Source organism: Leopardus geoffroyi, chromosome D4, assembly GCF_018350155.1.
Source record: "Leopardus geoffroyi isolate Oge1 chromosome D4, O.geoffroyi_Oge1_pat1.0, whole genome shotgun sequence".
NCBI lineage: Eukaryota > Metazoa > Chordata > Mammalia > Carnivora > Felidae > Leopardus > Leopardus geoffroyi.
Window position 1 is genome coordinate 59,422,290 of NC_059342.1, and position 24,538 is coordinate 59,446,827.

Genomic DNA, 24,538 nt, shown 5'->3' on the forward strand with positions numbered 1-24,538 from the left:
AAGCTACCAGGCTGAAAACCACAACTCCCAGAATGCCACTCGGAGGGGGGCAGGAACAGGAAGTTGGCCCGGAGGCGGGGCCTGACGTGCGCCGCCGAGACTGCGCGAGGTGAGGGATTCAGGTACGCCTGGGGCTCGTTGGGTGGACGGAAGTGGGGCCAAAGGGGTCTGACTTGGGGCTGCCGCCTGGTTCGTAGGTGGGACAGATGCCGGGAAGCGACCTTCGACAGTCGTGTGGCCTGGTGTCCTCCACCTTCTTGGTGCTTTCCCTTTCTGCCACCCCTCGCACTAGCAGGCTGTGGGCCAGACGGGGCCCACAGGCGGGGTACTCTCGGGCCTGGGGTCTTGGTGTTCTCGTGCTGAAGGTGCCAGAGGACTGGAGCCAGCTTCGGTGGACTAAAACTTAGAAAATGAGAGACGCAAACAGTTGTGCAGACAGAGGCTGGCCCGTCACTTAGGGCCCAGCGATATGCTCCTCAGGTGGGATTTGGGTTAGAAAAGATCTGAGGCTTCTGTCAACTCAGAGATGGGGATGGGTGGAGAATTCATTAAATCAGTAAGTATTTATTGAGCGTCTGTTATGTACCAAGCCCTTTTCTAGGCATATAGGATAGAGTAGTGGACGAAACAAACAGAACACCTGCTTACGTTATAGGAATGGGGAAGTATAGACAATAAGTAAAACATGTGCCATGTTGAACAGTGATATGAGAATAAATTGAGGCAGGTAGCCATATAATTATCTAGGGGAAGAGCATTGGAGGTAGACACGACAGCAAGTGCAAAGGCTCTGAGGTGGGAATATCCTTAAGTATGTTAGGAGCAGCAAGCAGACCAGAGAGTGCAGAGGACACTCGATGCGGGAGGTAGATCTTAATGAGCAGTATAGGCCATTGTAAGGATTTCAGTTATGTACTGTAAGTGAAATGGAGAATACTACATAGTTCTGAGCAGAAGGGTAACATAATCATAAAACATTTAGGTTCCTTGTGTTCTGCAAGGCTCAGTGCTGAGTACTGGGGGTGCGCACCTGAATTCTTTATCCTCTCTTCCCTGGAAGAGCTTATAATGGAGTGGAGAAACAGACCAACTGTCAGTCAAGGCTGAGGTAGGTAATTCGAGCCCCATGGAGGCAGAATGGACATCATTCCCAAATCCTCAGCATGTAACTATTTGTTAAATGATTGATTAATTGAATAATTCCAGTACTTGGTCCTGGACCTGTAACGGAGGCTCAGAAAACATTTTTTAATGAAATGAAATGCTAAATCTGGGCATAGATAATGTCTCACACAGATTAAGAAGGTTTGTTTTTCTGTGATGCCCAATTTCATGTTTGCTTTCTGAGAGTCACTAGGTAGCAAGGCTCTATTCAGTATTTACTGAGCTTCCATTTTGTGCCAGGCCTTGTGCTGGCCACTGAAGATACAAAGATGAAAAAGATATGGTCCCTGCCCAATCTGCTATATTTCAGACTCTTTGGTAGTGGTTGGAATTGCCTTCATTTGATTTTCAATATTGCTGTATTCCAAGATCCTCAGGGACTAAAGGAACTTGGGGAGGTCTGAGATACAAGGAGGGGACTAGGAAGAAGGGAATGAGGGTGGTAGTGGTAAAATTCAGTTCAGTTCAACAAACATTTATTCAAACACTGCTGTTTGCAAGGTTCTACATTGTGAACTCTTACAGTATTTATGTAAATATAAGTACACAGTCCCTCCTGCAAAGGAATGCAGTTTGATGAGAGAGAAAACATGAGCACAGACCTTCCAGTTTTCTAAACAGCAGCGGAAAACTCAGCAGCCCCTCCAGCTACTTCAACGCTAGCTCTCTTTTCTCCTTCTCAGCCAGACTTCTCCAATGAGACATCTACATTCATTGCCTCTCAGTCGTTCCCCAAAAGGGTCTGGCAAAGAGGAGGAGCTCAATGGATATTTATTGACTGAACGAATGGACAAACAGATGAGAATACAAAATGCTGTGGAGTTCAGAGGAGGGAAAGCACATGGCTGTTAAACTGGCATTCATTTAACAAATTGGTGTTTTCTCACCCTAATAAAATGAGGTTGTTAGGTGTTGGACAGTTTATCTTAAAGTTTTCATTTTTCTTTTTTGAATGCCTAAATGCAGAAAAATGCAGATGACTCTGATGATGGGCACAACAAAACTTGCTCAGTCATCTAAAGGAACGGGTATAATGAGACTGGCTATCTTTTCTTAAAGGTATTTCTAATCAACATTGCCATTTATATGTGAACAGTGCAGTGCTTCTGAAATGCTTAAGAATAACTTGGCCTTTTCCTCGTTTTTCTAGAAATAATATGTACACTACTAAATTTTGTGTATGCCTTAAATTCATAGTGACACAGTCAATGGTATAAATAAATACATTAAAATTTGTACTGAGTATTAAAGAAAGGACTTCTGAGCATAAGTAAACTTTAGCCTGTGCAGGAAAATGAACACAAATTTCTAATCTGTAATTTTGAAAATCTAGAATGTAATTTACTTGGCCATATTCAGGAATATATCTGGTGGTTAAATGTTTACATGATGTGTGATGAATACCCCAAAACTGCTCAGAAGACTTACCTTTTTAGAAAGCCTGAAAGAACAGCACTGGAAGAGATTGAATAGCCTGTATTTCATGAGTAGTTGCTCCATGTCAGGCAAATGAAATAGGTCTAGTTCTTGCAACAGTCCTGGGATGTAGTATTATCCCATCTCAAAGAACCAGTGACAGAAAGTTAAGTGCTTTGGCTGTTATCCTACTACTCACAGGTAGCAAGCTGGGAAGCATGGCTAAATCCTAGGACTGCTATGTTTCCAGTACAACAGCCTATTATGTCTAAATGAAAAACAACTAGGGGCACCTGAGTGGCTCAGTCAGTTGTGTCCACCTTCAGCTTGGGTCATGATCTCACAGTTCGTGAGTTCGAGCCCCGCCATTGGGCTCTGCTGACAGCAGCCTGGAGCCTGCTAAGGATTCTGTGTCTCCCTCTCTCTCTGCCCCTCCCCTGCTCACATTCTTTCTGTCTCTCTCAAAAGTAAACATTTAAAAAAAATTTTTTTTAAATGAAAAACAACTAAAATTTGGCCTCATTTTGAGCATTTGATGGAGTATAAGAAAACAGTATGAGCTTAACACTAGAAATGTTTGCTAGTAACAGGAGTCAGAACATTAGAGAACTAAATATAATCCTCGGACTCTACTTGTCTCTGTAGTGGGTAATATTTATATAGTTAATATAAATGCAGTTTATTGGTTTACGAATTTTAGAAACCACCAAGGGAATAGACAGAGGCCAAGAGGGTTAATTTTGATGACACATCACAATGTAGAGCCTGTCTTAAATATGTAAAATTAAAGCCTCAGCTTACCAAATTGGAACATTAAGGGTGGAAGAGAGAGAGAGGGAAAGATTAGGGTGTTTATTTTCGGAGCCTAACCTTAAGGAGTCAGAGGGTAATATATAAGATTGTTGAACAAGAAGTAGAAATTTAAAGGATATTCTTAAACATAGTAAAGATGTCTTCTGGTAATTGTCATGACAGAGGTATGGGTATTGGACTTACCTTCTGATAAAAAAGCTGTAAAACTGGACAGAGTATATGAAGAAACTGTTTTCAGCATTGGACAATTAGCAGGACAAGACTGTTATCTTTGAGAGAAGTGGGTTTGAGATGGATTATAGGCTTAAATGTAAAAACTAAAATTATAAAGATATTTCTGGAAAGCAACATAGAATATCTCTGTGCTTTTTGGGTAGGCAAAGATTTCTTAGAAGACACAGAAAGCATTAACTTTTATAGTTAATAAAAAAATAAAGTTAAAAAGTTAAAGAAATAAAGTTAATTAAAAATGATAAATTAGACTTGGTCAAAATTTAAAATTTCTGCTTAACAAAAGCCTTGTTAAGAAAATGCACGGGCAGGCCACACACTGGGAAAACCTCTTCTCAGTACCCGTGTCTGAAAAAAGACTTGTATCCAGAAATATGATAAACTTCAACAGTTCATTAATAAAAAGATAATTTAAAAATGAGCAGAAGACTTGATCAGAAATCTTACGAAGATATATTATGAATGGCCAATAAATTACATGAAAAAGTGCTTAATATCATTAACAATCAAAGAAATTCAAATTAAAACACAGCTAGGCTCCACTACACAAGAATGGCCAAGATTAAGAACTCTGGCAACAGCAAATGTTGGTGATGCTGCATATCATCTGGAAGTCTGATTTGTTGCTGACAGCACTGTAAAGTGGTGCGGTTGCTTTGAGAAACTGATGGCAGTCTTTTGTGAGTTAAATAGGCAACTATCCTATGCCCCATCAACTGTTAGGTACTTGGCCAACAGATATGAAGACATATGTCCACAAAAACACTTGTGTGAGAATGTTCTTAGCAACTTTATTCATAGTAGTCCCAAATTGGAAAAATCTCAAATGTTCATCAATAGGGAAATAAGTTATGGTATATTCATACAATGGAATTCTGCTCAGCAATTAAAAGGAATAAACTACTAATACATGAAGTAACATGTATGATTCTCAAACATGTTGCGGGGGAAAATGTCAATGTCAGTGTTTGAATCCATTTATATGATGTTTTATAATAGGCACAGTTAATCTATGGTTATAGAAAAAAAACAATGGTTGCTTTTGTCTGGTTGTGGGAATGGGATGGAGATTGACTTGCAAAGTGCAGAAGGAAAGGAACATTCTGGAGTGATAGAAATGTTCCATATCTTGGGGCACCTGGGTGGCTCAGTCGGTTAAGCATCCAACTTTGGCTCAGGTCATGATCTTGTGGCTCACAGGTTCAAGCCCCACATTGGTCTCTGTGCTGACAGCTCAGAGCCTGGAGCCTGCTTTGGATTCTCTGTCTCCCTCTCTTTCTGGCCCTTCCCCTCTCAAGCTCTCTCTCTCTCTCTCTCTCTCTCTCTCTCAAAAATAAATAAACATTAAAAAAAAGAAGAATGACTAAAAAGTTTAAAAAAAAAAAAAAAAGAAATGCTCCATATCTTGATGAGGGGGTAAGTAACACACCTATGCTTTTGTTAAAAATTCATTGAGCTGGTATGTTCTCTCCACACACACAATATTGAGCTGTACCCTAACCTTTGGGTTTTACTGTATGTAAAATATACCTCAAAAAAATTTAAAAGTCAGTGTAACAGAAAAATAAGAGGGGATATTTTGAGTGATTTGAATTCTAGTGTTTCATAGGGAGTTGATAAAAGTTAAAGTTGATTCAAGAAGTAATGGAAAGCATATGATTTCAGGATAAGGAGTTAATTACCGGATGAACTAAAAAGACCTGATTAACAGGTTGGCACTGGAGGTGGAAGGGATTGGAATGAGGATCATTACTTTTCATTATAAATCTTTTTTTTTTTTTTTTTACCATATGCATGGATCATATTACATACATTTGCTTTTGCAAAGCTATACTTTTCCGAAGATGGTGGAAATGCACTGGCCTCAGAGGTGCAGCCATAAACGATGGACATATGTGACACTTAACTGTAGGCTAGAGTGGTTTTTTTTAATTTTTAGAGAGAGAGTGTGAGTGGGGGAGGGGGCACAGGGAGAAAGTGAGAATCTTAAGCAGGCTCCACACTCAGCCTGGAGCCAGACGTAGGGCTCAGTCTCAACAACTGTGAGATCATGACTTGAACTGAAATCGAGAGTCAGACGCTTAACTGAGCCACCCAGGTGCGCCTAGAACATTTTTTACTTATAACCTTTGCAGGGATTTTGAACAGCAGTTTGAAATTATGGCCCTTGTTTAGTGTGCCATAGCAATGGGTTCTCCATATTTTCCTACCTCAGCACTTCTGATGGATATTAAGTTTTCTCACTGGTGACTGTGGCTTTCAGCTGCAGTGATACTTAACTGAGTTGGGAGAAGGAATACATAGTTTGGAAAAACAAATTGTGATACATCACCAGCAACCTGGAATTCTTGGTTGGTTTCGGGTAACTCTTCACCATATGTTTTTGGCTAGCTCTTACCTTCCTAGGATATTTCTAGTAGTGGACTTCACATATAGTAGGTGTTCAGTAAATGTTTGCTAAAGGAATAGTTCTAAATGTAAACTGAAACATAATGGAGGAGGTGGCTTTTGCCATTTCTGTCCCACCCTCAACTACTACATGCATTTTGAAGAACACAGTAAATGACTTGACCACCTGTGTCACTGCAGCCGTGAATCATTGGTGATTGCTAGGAGCTGTCAGGAGCTGTGCTTGTCTTCTAAAAAGTGGATTTAGCCTCCTTGGTACTGAAACATTTCTGGGCTGACCCATTTCTCTGGAAGACACAGACACTTTTCTCCATTCAATAAGTCTGTGTTAATATTTCCCACATGTCTACTCCTTCAGCAACACAGTAATGCTATTTGACATTGGGATGCAGGGAAATACCTCTGTAGGTGAAATAAGGTGAGGTCTCATGTAATTGTGCCTTTTTCTGACCTGGGTGAAAAGGACAGAAGACTAAGCACATGGACTGGAAATTGGAAGGGAGTGCTCGGAAAACAGACTCACGCGTGCTGCAGGAGCAAGAAGTCATCCTAGAGGACACAGGTGAAGACAGCATCTCTGAAAGCTTCCGGCTTCTACAGATTGATGTGGAATGTGAGCATCTGGAGGGAGAGACACTGCCCACAGGCAGTGCAATGTGGTGCTCAGTAAGTGCAGCGAGTTGCCTGGCCGTGGGCTTTGCGATGGTGCTATGTCCCAGAGACCCCTGTTCTGAGGGTAGGTACTAGTAACAAAAAGACTAGGAATGAGTTTGGTGTGCTCCAAAATTGGATGAATTTCCTGCTACTGGTTTAAGGTTTCAGTTCCACTTGAGTCATAAGAAAAGTATATAAAGTGCAAGAGGAATTTGTTTTAAGTGTATTTATTTATTTTGAGAGGGAGAGAGAGAGCACGAGACGGGGAGTGACAGAGAAGGAGAGAGAGACAATCCCAAGCAGGCTCTGCGCTGTCAAAACAGAGCCCTACGCAGGGCTCGAACCCACAAACTGAGATCATGACCTGAGCTGAAATCAAGAGTCGGACACTTAACCGACTGAGCCAGCTGGGAAGAGGAGTTTTTGATACACCTCAGAAGGGTCAGGAAATCTAAGCTCTGCTTTAGGCCCTGTCCCTAATACATTTACTTTGGGCATATCACTTCTCTTTTCTGGGGTTCTGCTTTCTCTTAACACAATCCAGTCTTTTTTTTTTTTTTTTTTAAAGACTAATATCTTTGTTCTCTCCTAACTTTAAATCTAACTTAAAAAATAAGTAATTGTTTTGAATATTCATTTTCCTTTTTGTTGCTTACGAAGTTCTCAAACAATTTTGTTTTCTCGATGACATAAGAAAAACGTCCAAAGAAAACAGAGACACTGGGAAAAGATAGTTGCAGCAAAGAAGAGCAAAAGAAAGCAAGAAAAAGAAAGAAGAAAGGCCAATCGTGTAGAAAATTCAGGTAAAAATAAATCTGATTGCTGGTGTAGTCATTTATCTCTTTACGGACTAGTATCTGCATGTTCTTAGGAGAGTAGGAATATTGTTTTTAAGGAGAAACAAACCTCTTGGAGGTAGGACCTGTTGTTCTGTTTTTGGGGGAATCAAAGTTTCAAAGACAGCAAAGTTTAAGGCTGCCCTGAAACACATAGTGAACATATGTGTTTATAAGCTCAGAAGTAGAAGGAATGATAACAACAGGAGCTAACATTTATTGAGTGCTATGTGCTAGGTTCATTGCTAAGAATTTTACATGGCTTACCCTGAGGGGTAGGTGCTTTTATTATCCCCATTTAGTAGGTGAAGAGACTGAGGCTCAGAAATTAAATAATGTGCCTAAGACTATCTAGTAATAAGTAAATGGACTGAACTCTGAGTTAGACTCAGCAATGTACTCCAGAGCCCACACCCCTCACCATTCAGCTGCACCCAAATGAATAAATATCTTGTATGAGTTTCAAGTTTCTCTTTATGTACAAAAAATATCACTTGGCTAGGGAGATTCTTTTCCAACTGAATGTATTCCTCCGTTTTCCCACTTTTACTCCTTTTTGATATTTCTACTTCAGGCATCTGCCCCCAGCACAGCAAACGTTTTCTGAGATCCTTAACCAAGGAGAGACTTTTGGAAGCCAAACACTCAGGACCAAGACTCTGTATTGATTTGAGTATGACCCACCACATGTCTAAGAAGGTAGGACATCCATTAAGCTCTGAATTCCTGCTCACATGAGGGACGTCCAGAAGGGAACAGCTTTGACAGAGCAGGACCACTTCCAGCCTCTAATTCCATAGTAAACCAGCAAAAGTGTTTAGTTTTCTACACATGGCTTCTCAGTTCAAATTGGCTGTTATAAAGAATCAGGAAGAGAATAGATACCCTCTGGTTTAGTCTGCAAATTTTATCTGATCTTCTGTTTTGAGCCCCACCTTGTTATCTCAGTGTTCATGGTGTCCCCGGTCTAGATGGAGCCTTTCATGTTCAGTCCTCCAGAAATGAAATCTAGCTTTCTACTGGGGAGAGGAATATTTGCCTAGTTGCATGTTGATGAGATGACCTTGTAGGAGGTCTTCCTATCACATATGTGTTTTAATCGTTTTCCATTCACCCCATTGGTAAAGGAGGGATTCCACCCTAGGGTTTTGGGGATGGCTGAAGAAAACACACTTGACATTGGACAGATAAGAATGATAGCAGTTTATTAGTCACGTGTACTCAGCCCAGGGGGAGGAGGACACTGCATGCCATGCACACGGGATTATACTTGGGGACAGAATGAACAACCAGGGGCTGTGGGAGGCAGGCTTTGTAGTATCATGAGGGTGGGGTACTCCCTGGTTCCTGCAGGAAGATGTGATTAATTTTCTGGGAATAACTCTATGGGCTGGCAGGGAATTGAAACTCACTACTTGGGGATAAGCAGGAACTAGCCTGGTCCCTTTGACAGAAAGGATTGTTTAGCTCGGGGGCCTTGTCTATGGGAGCAGAACTGGGGGAAGAGCTTGCATTTATTTGGACTTTCAGGGCCTACCTGGTTTCACCAGATGTCTAGGAAACACACAGTATTGGGCCTTAATTTTTGGCCTTACGCCAAAAACCAGGTTTTTCTGTTTGCCAACATCTCTGTCGTATATGCTGGTGTTTGCATGTTTTTCAGAGAAACTAGGAAGACTGAAGATTTGGGGTTCGTACATGGAACCTCTAAGTATAGCCCTCTGAAAAGGTCAACCAAGAATTTTTTACTGTTTATTTTAATTGAGATCAGATTAAATCAAATCCAGAGTGTTTTTTTCTCTCCTGACCCAGATCAGGCCAGATTGTGAAACTACTTTTCTTAAGGTGATGTCTCTGAATCAGGATGGAAAGTTAAAACCTCTGACCCTGTTACATCTCCTAGAGTTAGGGTAAGGTGCCAATTTTATTTGATGGAGTATAAAACATGTCTGTTTAGTAATCTAACCTTTTAAAAATAAACAGTAAATAACACATGGTAAAATTTTAGATATGAGCTAAGAGAACAATTCCATATATCGTGTTAGATATATAACAGCAGGTCCAGAAGGAGAGAGAGTTCAGAGTCGTTCCGTTAACTCACTATTTTTGGGCTAGTATCATTACCTTAACTTTGATCTATAAGGTGTGTGCGCCATAGAGTGTAACATGCATGCTCACATATACCCTCCGTACTCATTCTTGGAGTAAAAGGGGCCATTCTAGTTCATCAGATTTCTCAGAGTAGCATTCAGTGAACTTACTGAGTAACCATTTGTTTTGTTGTGTTGTGTTTTGTTTTGTTTTGTTTTGGTTTATGGTATGGTATGGTTTTTTGTTTTTTTGTTTGTTTATTTGTTTGTTTTTTTGAGAGGGAGCGCGTGAGCCCGGGAGGGGTAGAGAGAGAGGGAGAGAGTGAGAGAGAGAGTGAGTGAGAGAGAGAGAGAGAGAGAGAGAGAGAGAGAGAGAGAATCTCAAGCAGGCTCCACACTGTCAGTGCAGAGCCCAGCACAGGGCTCAGACTCATGAACTGTGAGATCATGACCTGAACCAAAATCAAGAGTTAGATGCTTAGCCAACTGAGCCATCCAGGCATCCCTAACCATTTGTTGGTAGTGAATTTAGAAAGAGTGGGCATGCTTCTAGTCTAAGTTGTTGTTATTTCTTTGAAGGAGTTAAGTAGACTGGCTGGACAGATCCGAAGGTTGTATGGTTCAAATAAAAAAGCTGACAGGCCATTTTGGATCTACCTCACTGGATTCACAACAGACAGTCACCTATATGAAGAATGTTTGAGGATGAATGATGGATTTTCTAGTTACCTGGTAAGCCTCATTTTGCATATTACTTGAAGTGTCATTTGAAAAGTAGACTGTATGATAATAGTAAATTTTTTTAACTTTTTCATATTTTTATATAAAAATATACTAATTCTATATTTTCACTATTGCAATCTAAAAAACTTTAGAATCTCTCATCAGTTCTTCTATTTCTAAACTTTCATCCTTCCACTGCATTGGCAGACTAATATTACCAGGTATCTAGGACTGTATTTTGTATTCTGTGTGTTGTATGCTAGACTGTATACTCCACGAATGTTTTGGGGGAAATGCTGTGACTCCTTTCTTGTTTACAGTAGTGCATAATTAGGGAGCATGAGTTATGGGGGAAGAGAAAATCCTTATGAGAGTAATGTGGACTCAAGGTGAGTTTTAGGGAGCATTCAGTTACTTTTTATCTCTTTCCCTAGGGTCCCATGAATGTAGTGATCGTAATACAGGCAACAATCCAGGACACTTCCTAAGAAGTGCCACTAAAAATGTCTTGTGTGTTTGTGTTATGTAGCTGGGACTGGGTGGTGTGGACTTTCCTAGGGAGGTTCACAGAGGAAGTGAGTATGAAACGTGCCCTGTGTGGTCCTGCAGTTAGTTGTGGTCGCTGTTACTGTCTGAGTGTCTCTCCTACAGTACAGCCAGTTCCTGCTTCTCTTCTCTGTGCGGGTTTTATGATTCTTGTACGTGAGCCCCACAGACCCACTCTTAGGGTCACATGGTTCCCTTGCTTTCCCATCTTCATGCCTTTCTTAGGTGATTCTCCCCATTTTCTTTGCTACTTCCTTTTGTATGTGTCTATCTCATCTCTTTTCAGAAACCATGTTCCAGCATTCCCTTCATTAGAAGGTTGTCCCTGGTGTTGTCACTCCCTCATCTGTTGTCCTGGGGCGTGCTTCCTGTACATCTGTTAGGGTGTTGTATTACTTTCTATCTTGTTTTGTAGAATGTCCTTTCTACTTCCTCTCCCCATTGAAGTACTTTGTGAGAACAGATTGTCAGACATGTGTCCCCTTGATGCACTTAGAGCCATGCCTAACAGAGAATGGATGCCTGGTAACTAGATGCTGCAGTGTGGGCTGTGTCTTAACCTAGTTCACACTACATTGGATTATTTACATTTTTCAGCTAGACATAACAGAGGAAGACTGCTTTAGTTTATTTCCTCTGGAAACCCTTGTGTACCTGACTCCTGATTCAGAACATGGTATGTACTTTCCTGCATGGATTCATGTAGCACTTTGTTCTTAACCCTGTGTTTGATTATTCCCTGTGTCAGAATTTATTAAAGCCACCCAAGGTGTATCAAAAAAACAAAAGGAATGAACATTAATTGCACACCTCTTATGGGTGTATACCTCACTACACTTTGCACATGTCCTACTATGTATGCACAGCTGCACAGATCTAGGGTCTCCAGCCTCATTGGACCTTGTGACCTACCTGGTAGTCTTTCCCAGTTTCCCTGGTCAGCTCCCCTCCTTGGCCCTTCTTGGATCAATGTTAGATACGTGTTTTTTCCAGAAAATCAACTATTTCACATACTTTTCAAATTTATTGGTATTAAGTTGATCTTAGTATTCTTTCCTAATTATTTCACATTCCTCTGTAACTTTTATTTTGTCTCCTTTATGAATCCTAATGTTGATTTGAGTTGACTGCCTTTTTTTTCTTGATTAGATATGCCAAAGCTTTGTCTTTTGAGAAAATTAGCAAATCTATTACCTTTTTGTTTCCTACTTTATTAAATTTCTACTTTTATCATTAATAATTCTTTCCTTTTACTTTCTTTGGCTTTAGAAATTATAAAACAGATTTGATCTCAATGGCCTTCATTTTTTCATTAGCTCTTGAAGATGTTGATCTAAACAAAGTTTACATCCTTGGTGGACTTGTGGACGAAAGCATCCAGAAGGTAAACGTGCATTTTAGACCTAACAGTTATATTTTGAAAAGTGGGGCTTCCTTTCAGAGGTAACTGCCCAATCATAATCTTACCCAAAAGGCCTAAGAACTCAGAATAGGAAGAAGGAACCTCTCCTGCCTCAGTTGGCCCTCCTGCTTGTGAAATTCCCTCTCCATCAATGTTAGTGATCCTGACCTGGCAGTCCAGTCAGGAACTGGCATGGGGAGTGTTTGGTAATTACATAAAGAGCCGTTGTTGAATTTCTTTTCTCCTCTCTTCAGTTCTGCAAGGATAACTCTGATCTTGACCAAGAAAGCATTGATTCAGCATTCTTACCACCTAATTGTTCTTTATGAGAGTGGAGTTTGTTCCTTCTTAGGCCGTCTTTTCTGCTGACATAAGTTTTATCCTATAATTTTGATGTCAGTAAGACTGTGCAGATTTCTTGAGTTGGAATTTTATTGGAATAATTGGAGTTTTGAAATATGTTTGTATTATACACACATTTGTTGAGATAATTGTTACTAGTTTTTATCACTAATTAACATATTGCATACGCGATAAATAATGATATAATAAGGTGTATAAAAAGAACTACAGTGAGAAATAAGTCTCCCTCCTATCCTTGTCCTACAGTGCCCCCCACCTGAGCCAACCACTATTTTCTTGTGTATCCTTCTTGATGTAATCTATGATCACACAAGTATTTGTGGGTATATTACATATATGTATTTTTAAATATATGTGAGTGTATTTTGGATATTTTTTCATATTTGTAGAGATATACACACATATTTAATACAGGTGATACTTTTTTTTTAAAATTTTTTTAATGTTTTATTTAGTTTTGACTGAGAGAGAGAGAGACAGAGCATGAGTGGGGGAGGGGCAGAGAGAGAGGGAGACACAGAATCCGAAGCAGGCTCCAGGCTCTGAGCTGTCAGCACAGAGCCTGATGCGGGGCTCGAACTCACAGACCGCAAGATCATGACCTGAGCCGAAGTCAGACACTCAACCGACTGAGCCACCCATGTGCCCCAATACAGGTGATACTTAACTGAATTGCATTTATTCTAAAAAGGTCAGTGTTCTGGGGGTGCCTGTGTGGCTCAGTTGGAATGTCTGACTCTTGGTTTTGGGTCAGGTCGTAATCCCAGGGTCGTGGGATTGAGCTCCTCATTGGGCTCTGTGCTGAGTGTGGAGCCTGCTTAGGATTCTCTCTCCCTCCCTGTCTTTCCCTCTGCCACTCTCCCCCACTCTCTCTCTCAAATAAATAAAATGAAAAAAACAAAGGTCAGCATTCCATGATTCATAGTGATAATCTAAAAAACAGGTGGGGGGTGGAGATAGAAGAATGCTAGAATGCTGGGTATTAGGGGCGCCTGGGTGGCTCAGTCAGTTAAACATCTGACTCTTGATCTCAGCTCAGGTCATGATCTCATGGTTTGTGAGACGCAGCCCCGCATCAGGCTCTGCACTGACAGTGCAGAGCTTGCTTGGGATGCTCTCTCCCTCTCTATGTCCGTCCCCTGCTCGCGCGTACCCTCTTTCTCTCTCAAAATAAATAAACATTAAAAAAAAAAAAAAAAGAATGCTAGCTGTTAAATGAGAAATACATAATAGAATTGAAAAATCATTATTTTGTTACTCCCAGTGTAATCACTGATTGACGGAACTGATTGAACAAAAAGCGTGGGGGAACTGGCTATTCACACAGTCTCCCAAGTGTTGCCCCACACATCACAAAGGCACAAATGTGCCATTACAATGAAGTGAACTGGAGGTCACCATCTTACCAGATGTTCAAACTTAGAATCACCAGTGTTGACACTATGTGCCTCCCAATGTGATGGAATCTCACTTGCAAAGTGTTCTTACTGAAAACTGTTTAAACTACATTTAATCATGAAGAAACAGGATGTGAGGCATTCTGCAAAACAGTTGGACCACATTTAAAAAAAAAACCAGTGTAATGAAAACGGAAATAGTTAGGGGGCTGTTATAGATTAAAAGAGATTAAAGAGACATAACAGCCAAATGCGGTCTCCCACAGCAGAGTGACAGCTTTTTCTTTTGAGTCAGAAAAGTCTAGAAGGTCAGTGAGCAGGGTACGATCAGTGATGTGCAGTTTTAATACATTGTCTTCTCTTATCGCTCCAGTCGTGTTTAAACTGAAAAATAATTGGCACAGTGATTTGCCACACGTATAGAACTTTTTGGTTGTTACTGCAGAGTTTGGCTTCCACACAGAAAATACGCTGAGAACATTTCTTCAAGGGGAATCGTTTTTATCTTTAAATGTTCAGAGGAGCAGAAACTAGACTGTGAGCTCCTCCAGGGAAGCATCCAAGTCTCTTACTAACTTTGAATTCTTGTACTCCAGTTGAAAATGATTGTAAAATAGACTTAAAACAAAACAAAACAAAAAAAAACACCTAGACCATATATGCAAAGGGATCTTATTCTTCAAAGAACTCTTTTGAGCAGCTGTACCTTTATGTTATCTGAATTGCATCACATAACACATTTTGGAAGTTCTCTCTTGGAATTGTTTTATGTGAGTCTGAGAAGCATGTAGTCCAGTGTCAGGACAGAGGTGCTAGGTCTGCTTCATGCTGCTCCAGCTGGTCAGACCACACTGTTGGTGGCCAGTCGATCATGACACAGCGGGAAAGGACAGTGACAGGCTGCAACAAATTCAGACGAGTTTGGCCTGAATGATGAAGGGACTCAAGGGGGAGGCGACAGAACTGAGACTGCCAGAAGGATGCACAGGGCATGATCCCTGCTGTGGAGTACCTGAATGGCCATCTTGTGGAAGAGACATTTTACTTGCTTGGTATAGTCCTGGGGGGATGGGGCTAGAAAAATTAGTGGAAGGCTCAGGGAAAACAGAAAATTTGGCTCCCTGTCAAGAATTTCCTATTGATCCATACTGTCAAAAGTAGAATAGGTTTCCCCAGGATGCCTGTCATAAGGATTGTCCCTTTCAGGACAGAGGCCACTTGGAAGAGAGGCCATAAGGATAGACCAACATTGGATAGATGATCGGAATAGAATAATTAACTATTGAGGCCCCTTCCAATAGTTAACTATTGGAAGTAATCTATACCAGTAATCTAACCAGTAATCTAAACCTTTCTTTTTAATCCTGAAATTGTAAGTAGGTAGATGATCTCTCCAGAGCTTCTTACGAAGTGGCAAATATAATTTAAATTTGAGTTCATGACTCAGGGACATCTTTAAAGGGATATTAGTTATTGTACTCTGACCCTAAATGGCCTCAGATTTTGGGGGTTTTTTAGTTTTTATGACTGCTTTCTGCAGTTTTCAGATCCCTTCCTTTTACTTGAGCTGAGTGCTCTCACACCTTATTGCTGTTTTGTATCTGACTTGAATCCTTTCTCCCTTTTCTCTAATTTGCTGCTGTCAAATGGCTATGGGCTGAAAACTCCAGATCCAGAATTACATCTTACCGACTTAGGGTCAGGAGTGTTCTCCTCTGGTTGATTAGATTGCTTGAACTTTTGGATGCAGATTGTGGCTGCAAATAAATATGCCTCCTTTTACTTATTTCCTTCTTGGTTGTAAATAGTAATAAATGGAAGCTAGTAGATAGATGATGCCCAAGTGAGTGAGATGTCTGCTGCACAAGCCATTTCTTACTTAGAACAGGTAAATACTCTTCATTGTCTGCAGTTCCTTCATTCTCCCTTAGGCTACTGATTTTTGATACTTACCATTTAATTATGATTACAGATGATCATAATTATACAGATGGAAATTGGAGTGGTGGTAAATGGGGTTTCTCATAATTTGCTATGCATATTACAATGAGAATATCTTTATCATTTTCACAAGAAAAATATTTAACTGTGATTTACAGAAGGTGACATTTCAAAAAGCCCAAGAGCACTCTGTCAAGACAGCCCGCTTGCCAATCCAGGAATACATGGTCAGATGCCAGAATCGGAAAAACTATCATTCAGAGATCTTGGCCATCAATCAAGGTACTGCTTACATGGCCTACACTTTTTTTTTTTTTTTTAAGTTTATTTAATTTGAGAGAGACAGCGTGAGTAGGGGAAGGGCAGAGAGAAAGGGAGAGAGAGAGAGAGAGAGAGAGAAAGAGAAAGAGAAAGAGAGAGAGAAAGAATCCCAAGCAGACTCCATGTGGTCAGCGCAGAGCCTGATGTGGGGCTCAAACCCATGAAACTGTGAGATCATGACCTGAGCTGGACGCTTAACTGACTGAGCCACCCAGGCGCCCCTCACTTGGCCCACATTTAACATGTGTTAATTCTGGTGCTGCTCCTTTGCATTATGTTTACATATAAGCGGACCTCAAAGCAGTACCCCGTGACTAATGTGCTCAGATTTTATTGCATGCTGTTTGTGACAAGTATTCTAGCCTCTCAGATGCACTTGGCATTTTCTTCCTGGATCCCAACCAACTATGTTAAAGATGGTTGAAATTGTCCACTTGGCCTAGAATGCGGTGTTCAACCCATCAGTGAACTGTGAAGTCCTATTTGTCCAGAATTCAGTCCAGGAGCATCTTGGCTGCTCCCTTCCCCCTCTCAGCCATTCAGAGACCCTCCTTTGTGTTCCATTGTACTGTTTTCCTCTCAGTGCTGCGGCACTGTCCATTCACAGGCTCATATCTCTCCATGTAGGCTGAGGTCCTTGTGGCAAGAGGGTCCGTGTGTGGTGCAGAGGTTTGTTAAATGAAATATTCCAGAACACCCTTTTCCTCATCAGTCATTTACTACTTTTTTCTCAGTGTGGTCACTATTTTCTTTTTACTCTCTAACAGTCTTTGATATCCTATCTGCATACTTTGAGACTCAAAACTGGCCTGAAGCATTGAAGAAAGGAGTTTCTTCCAGAAAAGGCTACGTTCTTCAGAACTCAGTGGAGTGATGGACAGACAGCCTAAGAAGTTGCATGGGTGGGGAAGTTGCTGAAGGTGCCTTGACCGAAAAGCGGAGCAGAGGGTGGCAATGGCACACACTTGCCTTTACTTGACATCCTGGATCTTCACTAGAATAGAAGTTACTAATAACAGGGACCATATTTTACACTCTTTTCTATCTCCGAGTGCCTGGCTCACAGGAAGAGCCCAGATATATGACTACGTAAAAAGTTTACATAACCAGGAATTAGCCCAAAACTACATGGCTTTGGATGTATTAATTCATCTTTTATGTACCTATTTGTGAAATACCTATTCTTTAGAGATAGCTTAAATAATTAAATAATTATTGTATTGAGTTTAATTTTCACTCAACTGGTATCATCAAGTTGTAGCACTTTCTCCAGTCTCCTCTGTTCATGGTGATTTTCCCCAACTCAGCAATACACTCTATGTGTTTTGCAGGATCCTAACCTAGCCCTGCTTTAAGCCCCCATAGCACTTTGTTCCCACTTGTAGCTCCCACCCTGTCTCTCCTGCTCTGAGTATGGAGTGGAGGGTTACTCTCTTCCTAAAGGTAGCCTCCTAACAGGACACTTTGTGGGAGTATCTTTGTATCTTTCTGAGCCTTGTGCAAACTAGTTTCTTCATATATATTTATAGTCAACAGGCAGAATTGAAGAGCAAAAACACAGTATTGGTAAGTCTAACGTAAAAATAACCAGAAAAGAAAAAAAGTAACCAGAAAATACATTGCCTCTGACGCAAGTATGTTGGATAACCTTTCATTACACAATCTCAGTGATCCCTTTTCTCAGGTCTTAGTTACATATAGTTGCTTCAGTTACTCTGGCCAGCTTGGGTTAGTAAACTTGAAAGCTAAGCAGTTAGCAAATTCAGAGAATATATTCTGTAGCTCCAAAGAACCAAAACGTTATTTCTCTGCTCTCTCCCCTCCCTTTCATGATTTAATCCTAAAGGAGCTATCATCACTTGATAAATTCTATCAATATCTTTGTATTAAAAACAGCCCAGTCTTCAGGAAACATCTTTAGGAATATATAATGCTCCTTGGTCTTTATCACCGTATTAAATGAGTTCTATAATCTCTGTCATCCAAAAGGGACCTCCTATGGCTAGGCTTCAGGGATGACTCTTATCATACTCTCAGGGAGGTCTCTGACCTCTGAACACTGACCTGGATCATCTGCCAGGCTTCATTTTTACCTCTAAAGGCTTTGCTTACAATAATCAAATGGCATGGAAGAATTTCCTCTCCAACGCTATCACTTCTACCATTTTTTTTTAAAGCCTAGGCAGGAAGTTTTGGACTTGGCTTCAGAGATCCTCATCTGTGTTATTTACAGAACCAACAAAAAGCTGGATATATGCAAAATATCTTAACATGAACATTAAATATTCGATAACTATTTCATTTTTAATAGCAATCATATAAGAAATACATCAAACATTGAAGTGGACAAAGATTACAAAGTAGTATATAAAGTATAATCCTATAATTTCAATTTAAAGAATATTCACATACATTATGTCTATAGTGCATTTGCTTCTTTATACTTTATGTATTCTCATTTTCTCTGGTGAACATGTTTTACTTTTACCAGAAAATAATGGTTATTTTAATGCTTAATTCCAGTTTATTATAGAAGCTGCGCTTCAGCCAAATTAAAGGAGTTAACACCAAATAAACCTTAATACTTTTAGTAAACTTTATTGTAAAGAAAAAAGTACATCATTATTTTATAATGACTTTTCTCACCCACAAGAACATGGGTGGCAACTAGTAACATGTTTATAAAAATATTTTACTTAGAACTGTAATAAGACAATGTGTACATTCACATTATGTCTTCTGACGGTTTAATGGGGGGAGAGAGGTTCACCTGAAAAAAATTTTCCCTAGGAAACCCATAGTCTCTTGGGTCAACCGACCCATAAAAAATTACATCTAACTTTCTGCCAGTCTGGAGAAGATTTGTTTTCTTTGATCTGCTGTCATATGTTCACAAGCTTCCAAAATGTTTGCCAAAATTAAGGTCTGCTGAATGGTTTTTGCCTTAACCCATATTCTTCCATTCATTCCAAATACTATCTCCAGTGGGTAGAGTTTTCCCACTTCCTGAAGGATTTCACAGTCTGGAGCCAGCAGCCTGGTGAGGAAAAAGAAAGAAAATGAAATTTAACCAAGTGGTAGGGTGTGACCTGAGTCTCCTTTAGCAGAAGACTTAGTTTCTGGATAGTTCTCCATAGTTATTCAAATCCCCACCAACATCATCCAAGAAAAAGGTACATGACATTTGCTGCCCCCTTTCATCCAAGCACACTTACCAGTACACTACAGGTCACAACAGTGGGTTATATCCTCTACAAAGAAATCAAAGTCCCTCTGTCACCAACTTTACAGAAAATACATATAAACTTCTCTTGTATCGTCAGAGCACCTTAATTCTAGGCTTTAGAATTGTAACTTTTGTATTATCTATGGTGCTAAATGAACCAGCTTATTTTGCTGACCATGTAAGCTATTTCCTGGTATTAAATTCAGTACTTGGAGAGAAACATTGACTTTCAAACCACAAGGGTGCTACTTCTGTGTCTTGAACTTTGTCCAAATCTGCAGAATAAGTAGCAAAGAGAGGCATGTAACACTGAGCTCTGAGCTCAGTGGCTATAAGAGTAAAGCTCTTTTAACAGGACATAACTTTGGGTAGGTAAAGGTCTAAACACCTAACAGAATCTACCTCTGGCAACTATTAAATCTACCAGGACAGAATAGCAGGAATCTTACGGGAATATCTGCATAAGCTTCAAGAGTACATCAGCCTACCTGTATTTGGCCCCCATTACTAGAGAATGACTAGACTAGAGAAATCTGGTGATTTTTGTACAATTGTAAATTGCGTCTATATTCAAATGACTTAGGAGGAGGAAAGGCCAGTTTTCACATCTGATTTTCGGGGAAAGAAGCCCAAGACTTCATATCAACACAAAAACTACACCACCAGATACATCTGAATTTAGTGTATTTACATGAAGAGAGGATGGGACTAAATGCATGAGTTTACAACTGTGTTAAAATGGACACTGATTTTTAACTTTGAGGAGATTCAGACATTGTTACAAAGAATCCAATCCCAAAAATCAGTCAGCTTTCCAAGAAGGATAATTATAAAAGAAGACAGTCAAGCCAGAAGGCATTAGGACTTACTTTCTAATTAAGCCCAAAGTCACTTTAAAAAGCAGACCATCCTGTCCAATCACACCCATTCCATTGGCTCGTCCACAGCTGTCAATACAGACCATCTCTGGTTCCATATCTTTATTAGCAACCACAAATTGGCCATAGATGAGATCTCCAACCTAAAATGATAATTTAAAAAGTTCATTTCCACTCAACAAATCATTCTATAGGTGCTGCTATGGGTTCTTTCCCGTTGGCAGCAATGCCTGCCATGTATACTTGTGTGCCTAAGGGACCAACTATCTTCCAGAATACCCAGAGTCACTCGAGTTGACTCTTTAAAAAGGCAACATTACCCAAGTGTGTCCTCCCCAGAATGGGAGCTATCTTAAAGACGAGAACATTCTTTAGGGTTACGCCATCCAATATGGTAGCCATTACCCACATGTAGTTATTTAAACTTACATTTAATTAAAATTAGATCCTCAAAATTCAGTTCCTCAATTTCATTAGTCACATTTTTAAAAGTTATTTATTTTTTTGAGAGAATGCATGTACATGCGTGGACAAGGGGCAGAAAGAGAAAGAGAGAGAGAGAGAATCTTAAGCAGACTCCATGCCCAGCATGGAGCCCAATGCAGGGCTCAATCTCGTGACCATGAGATTATGACCTGAGCCAAAATCAAGAGTCCGTACTTAACCCACCAAGCCCCTCAAGCGCCCAGCATTAGCCGCATTTCAATGCTCAACAGCCATGACATGGCCAGTGACTACCATACTAGTCAGTGCAAATGTAAAATACTAGCATCATCACAGAAAGTTCTATTAGATAGCACTACTCTAGGGACTTACAGAAGATTGATGGAAGAAAACTCCAGGCATGTCAATTATTCAAAGCAACATGGAACAATGGAAATTCATTGGTATTTAAGGCAAGATTTACTTAATTTCATAGAACTGAACTTCAAAATGATGAAACTAAAGGAATGGAGAAGAGGAAATTTGTTCTGTTACTACTATATCTACTATTTGTTGGTGACTAGCAACTAAAGAGGAACAAAACATTCTTTGCATTTCAGAAGCATTTGGTCTTGGAGGGCAGTGGGGATGTACACGTAAATAACCAAGTTCATTTAAGACTAAATCCAGTAGGTGCTAGAGTAAAGTTATAAGAAAGATGATTGTAAATGAGGCATGGTTTTACAGAGATGGTGGTGTTTAGCCTGAGTCTCAAAAGACGAGCATGTCCACAGGCTAAGGTAATAGAGCAATCAGAAAGAGCAATCCAGACAGAGGGAACAGCATAAGCAAAGGTACAAGGGCAGGGACTTATGAGTTCAGTAGTGCTATTTTCTTTTTATAAGGTAGATTTATTTTGAGAGAGGGAGAGAGAGCACGAGCAGAGGAGGGGCAGAGAGAATCCCAAGCAGGCTCTGCACAGTGTGGAACCTGACATAGGGCTCAAACCCACGAACTGTAAGATCATGACCTGAGATGAAATCAACAGTAGGATGCTTGACTGACTGAGCCACCCAGGCACCCCTCAGTAGTGTTATTAAATAGTTTGGAGTGGTTCAAGTATGGCTGCACGGAGGATATAATTATAGATAAGTGAAGACTTCTGGAGTATAATGCCAAGGAAATCTGTAGGCGTTAAAGAATTTTTTTTTTTTTTTTTTTTTTTTTTTTTTTTTGAGTAAGGGGAGTGTATGAGGCTGTCAGCTCTCAAAAGCCTGGATAGAAGGGCAAAAGTGTACAGGCAGGGATGTTAATGAAAAGATCACTGAAGCACCTGGTTAGCTTGGCTGGTTAGGCACTGGGCTCTGTGCTGATGGTGCAAAGCCTGCTTGGGATTCTCTCTCTCTCCCTCTCTCTGTCTCTTCCCCACTCACACACGCACTCACTCTCTCTCTCTCTCTCTCTCTCTCTCTCTCTCAATAAATATTTTTTTAAAAAAGGAGGTCACTAACCAATACTGGTCAAAAAGTAGCTAACGTCTGATCTTGAAAAATGGAAGGATACAGGAATTAATGTGCAGAAGATCAGAAATAGAATCAAACAGCATCAGTAAGATTAAGCAACTAAAGACACATGAGAGGTTAGTGAAAAGGGGCAAAGGCATCACCAAATTTCTGGCTTGGGCAGACAGAGAGAGTGTGGCTATACTACCAGAAGAGTCCAAATTGAAAACCTGAAGTAACAGGATTGCTCCTCTGCCAGCTCCAAGCAGAGCTTGTGGGAAAACAGTGATGCGACTGAAGTTGTGAGATGGCAGTCCCAGGACTTAACAATCAGGGTGGATGGGTGGCTGATATGGCAATTGGCACTACTTAATCCTCCTTCCTCCTGAAGCCTATGGCCCACTTCCTTGTCCAGTGGATATAGACATAACAAATAACAATAGAGAGGACAGAGCCTTTCAACTCAGTACAAATGAAACAGCCCCCAATATAGCAAATGTAAATAAGCATGCAACTCTAGTCCCAGAGCTGGTCACTGGAAAAAACTCTTACAGCCTGAAGTGATTACACAGATGCTCAGAAATCAACCCAGAGAAGTGGGAAAGTAAGTCATGCTTAAGAGAGAATTCAGGTAGCATTCTGGATATTTGAGTGTTGCTGGATATTTCAATGCTTTTTCTTATTTTTGAAAGCAAAGGCCCCCATCGTTACCTGCACATTTGGTCTGTTTCTTTTAGTTGCACCTTCAAATGCCAAGTAAGACAAAGAAGCTGGCTCACTCCCTCCAACATCAACTTTGAATATATCTCCAGATTTAGCTGTCACTATGCCAATCACATGGTCTCCTTTCACTGGGACATACTACAAAAAAACAAAAAACCAGAATGAAGTGACAGCCATAAATGGCAATCATTTCCACTTTATCTTCAGCAAGTCTTTAGTGATTACTTCACTGTTTGTCATTAGAGATATTTAGAAAATATTGTGAGATTCAAGTCTACAAATTAATACAAATCTACAACAAATTTGATCATATGTTATTTTCAGTAAAAGAAAATCAATCATAAACTCTTAGGTTTACAGTTTCAAATACTCTGTTCATTTCAGCCAGTATCCCATACATCTTGTATCCTTATCAGAAAGTCCCTAGCTTCTGCTTGCATATTAAGTCTAGTGCTACACGGGGTCCTCACAACCAAGTAAGGCTGTTTCATTGACAATTTTTCCCATATTAAAGTCCTTCCTTATTCTAAGAGAAATTTAACTCCCTGTGACATCCGCTCATTGAGCCTGGTTCCGTCCTCTGGGACGCCAAAAGATACGCCTGGTGCTCCTTTGGGATTTTGAAGGCAACGACCATGTCTTACAGTTCTTATCCTCTTATACACCAAGATTTCCAGTCTCCTCTCTCTCCTGGCCGCCCTTCTCGAGTCACGTTCCATTTGTTCACAGTCCCTCTAAAGGAGATGTAGAGGTGGGCATAAGACTACGGTGGCTCTAGACTAGCATTAACAGAGGGATCCAGGGCCCCATCCCTGCCTCTTCCCAGAGCGGGGATATCACTTTCACGGCCGTACCACCTCTCCAGAGTCCCAACTCACCCGTTTCTGCTGCGAGTCCACCCAGTAAACGCCGCCGCCGCCGCCGCCGGGCTCCTTGTAACGGAGGCGGCCGCACTTGGTGACCAGAAGGCGGTCACCACAGCGCCGCAAGCCCGGGCCGCACACTACACGCACCCGGGCGCGCACCCCCGCATTCAGGCGCAGTGGTCGCTCCCCGGTACCTCCTGGGCCTTCTGCGTCCTCCTGCTCTGGCAGCAGCAGTTCCTCACCCGGGAGCACCACCTGATCTAGCACAGTGCGAGCCGCCCGTGCCCTACCTCCCGCAAGGGATTCGGCCGCGACAGCCACCACCCCTGCCATAACCCGAGCCACCCAAAGCAATTTCCCACTTCCGCTTCCGGCCCCGCGTCCAATCTCCAGCCGGCCCAAGGCTTTCCGTTTCCGGTAGTAGCGGTCTATTGGAGAACCTACGTCCACGAAACCTGCGAGCTGTGGGCTGGAGGGTTCCGCCAAGGTGGCTGCGATAGTGTCTCTACCCCGCCACCTATCTTGCAGTCTTTCTGCAAATCGGCACTCGAAACACGCAACTTGAGTTGATGGCACATCCTTCACTTCAGATGTTTCAGGTCGCACCGCAGGAT

General features: G+C 41.0%; 2 protein-coding genes across 7 annotated transcripts; one reads left to right on the forward strand and one right to left on the reverse strand.

Moving 5' to 3' along the window:
• The first annotated feature begins 1 nt into the window (after position 1).
• On the forward strand, positions 2–18,901 carry TRMT10B (tRNA methyltransferase 10B). Of its 6 annotated transcripts, none has more exons than XM_045469107.1 (9): positions 2–122; positions 6,497–6,699; positions 7,382–7,490; positions 8,098–8,222; positions 10,193–10,345; positions 11,480–11,558; positions 12,199–12,266; positions 16,144–16,267; positions 17,074–18,901. In XM_045469107.1, the coding sequence occupies exons 2-9, from the start codon at positions 6,514–6,516 to the stop codon at positions 17,178–17,180; spliced, it is 951 nt and encodes a 316-aa protein (XP_045325063.1). In that variant the 5' UTR covers positions 2–122; positions 6,497–6,513; the 3' UTR covers positions 17,181–18,901. The 6 variants fall into 6 exon arrangements, with proteins under 6 accessions (XP_045325063.1, XP_045325067.1, XP_045325064.1 ...); XM_045469108.1 differs by having other exon boundaries at positions 63–109; positions 17,074–17,523; XM_045469110.1 differs by having other exon boundaries at positions 66–122; positions 6,502–6,699; positions 17,074–17,523.
• EXOSC3 (exosome component 3) lies at positions 18,889–24,310 on the reverse strand. Its single transcript, XM_045469113.1, has 4 exons — positions 23,937–24,310; positions 23,047–23,196; positions 20,402–20,553; positions 18,889–19,343 (listed from the first exon to the last, which is right to left on the reverse strand). The coding sequence occupies exons 1-4, from the start codon at positions 24,255–24,257 to the stop codon at positions 19,142–19,144; spliced, it is 825 nt and encodes a 274-aa protein (XP_045325069.1). The 5' UTR covers positions 24,258–24,310; the 3' UTR covers positions 18,889–19,141.
• Positions 24,311–24,538: the final 228 nt, after the last annotated feature.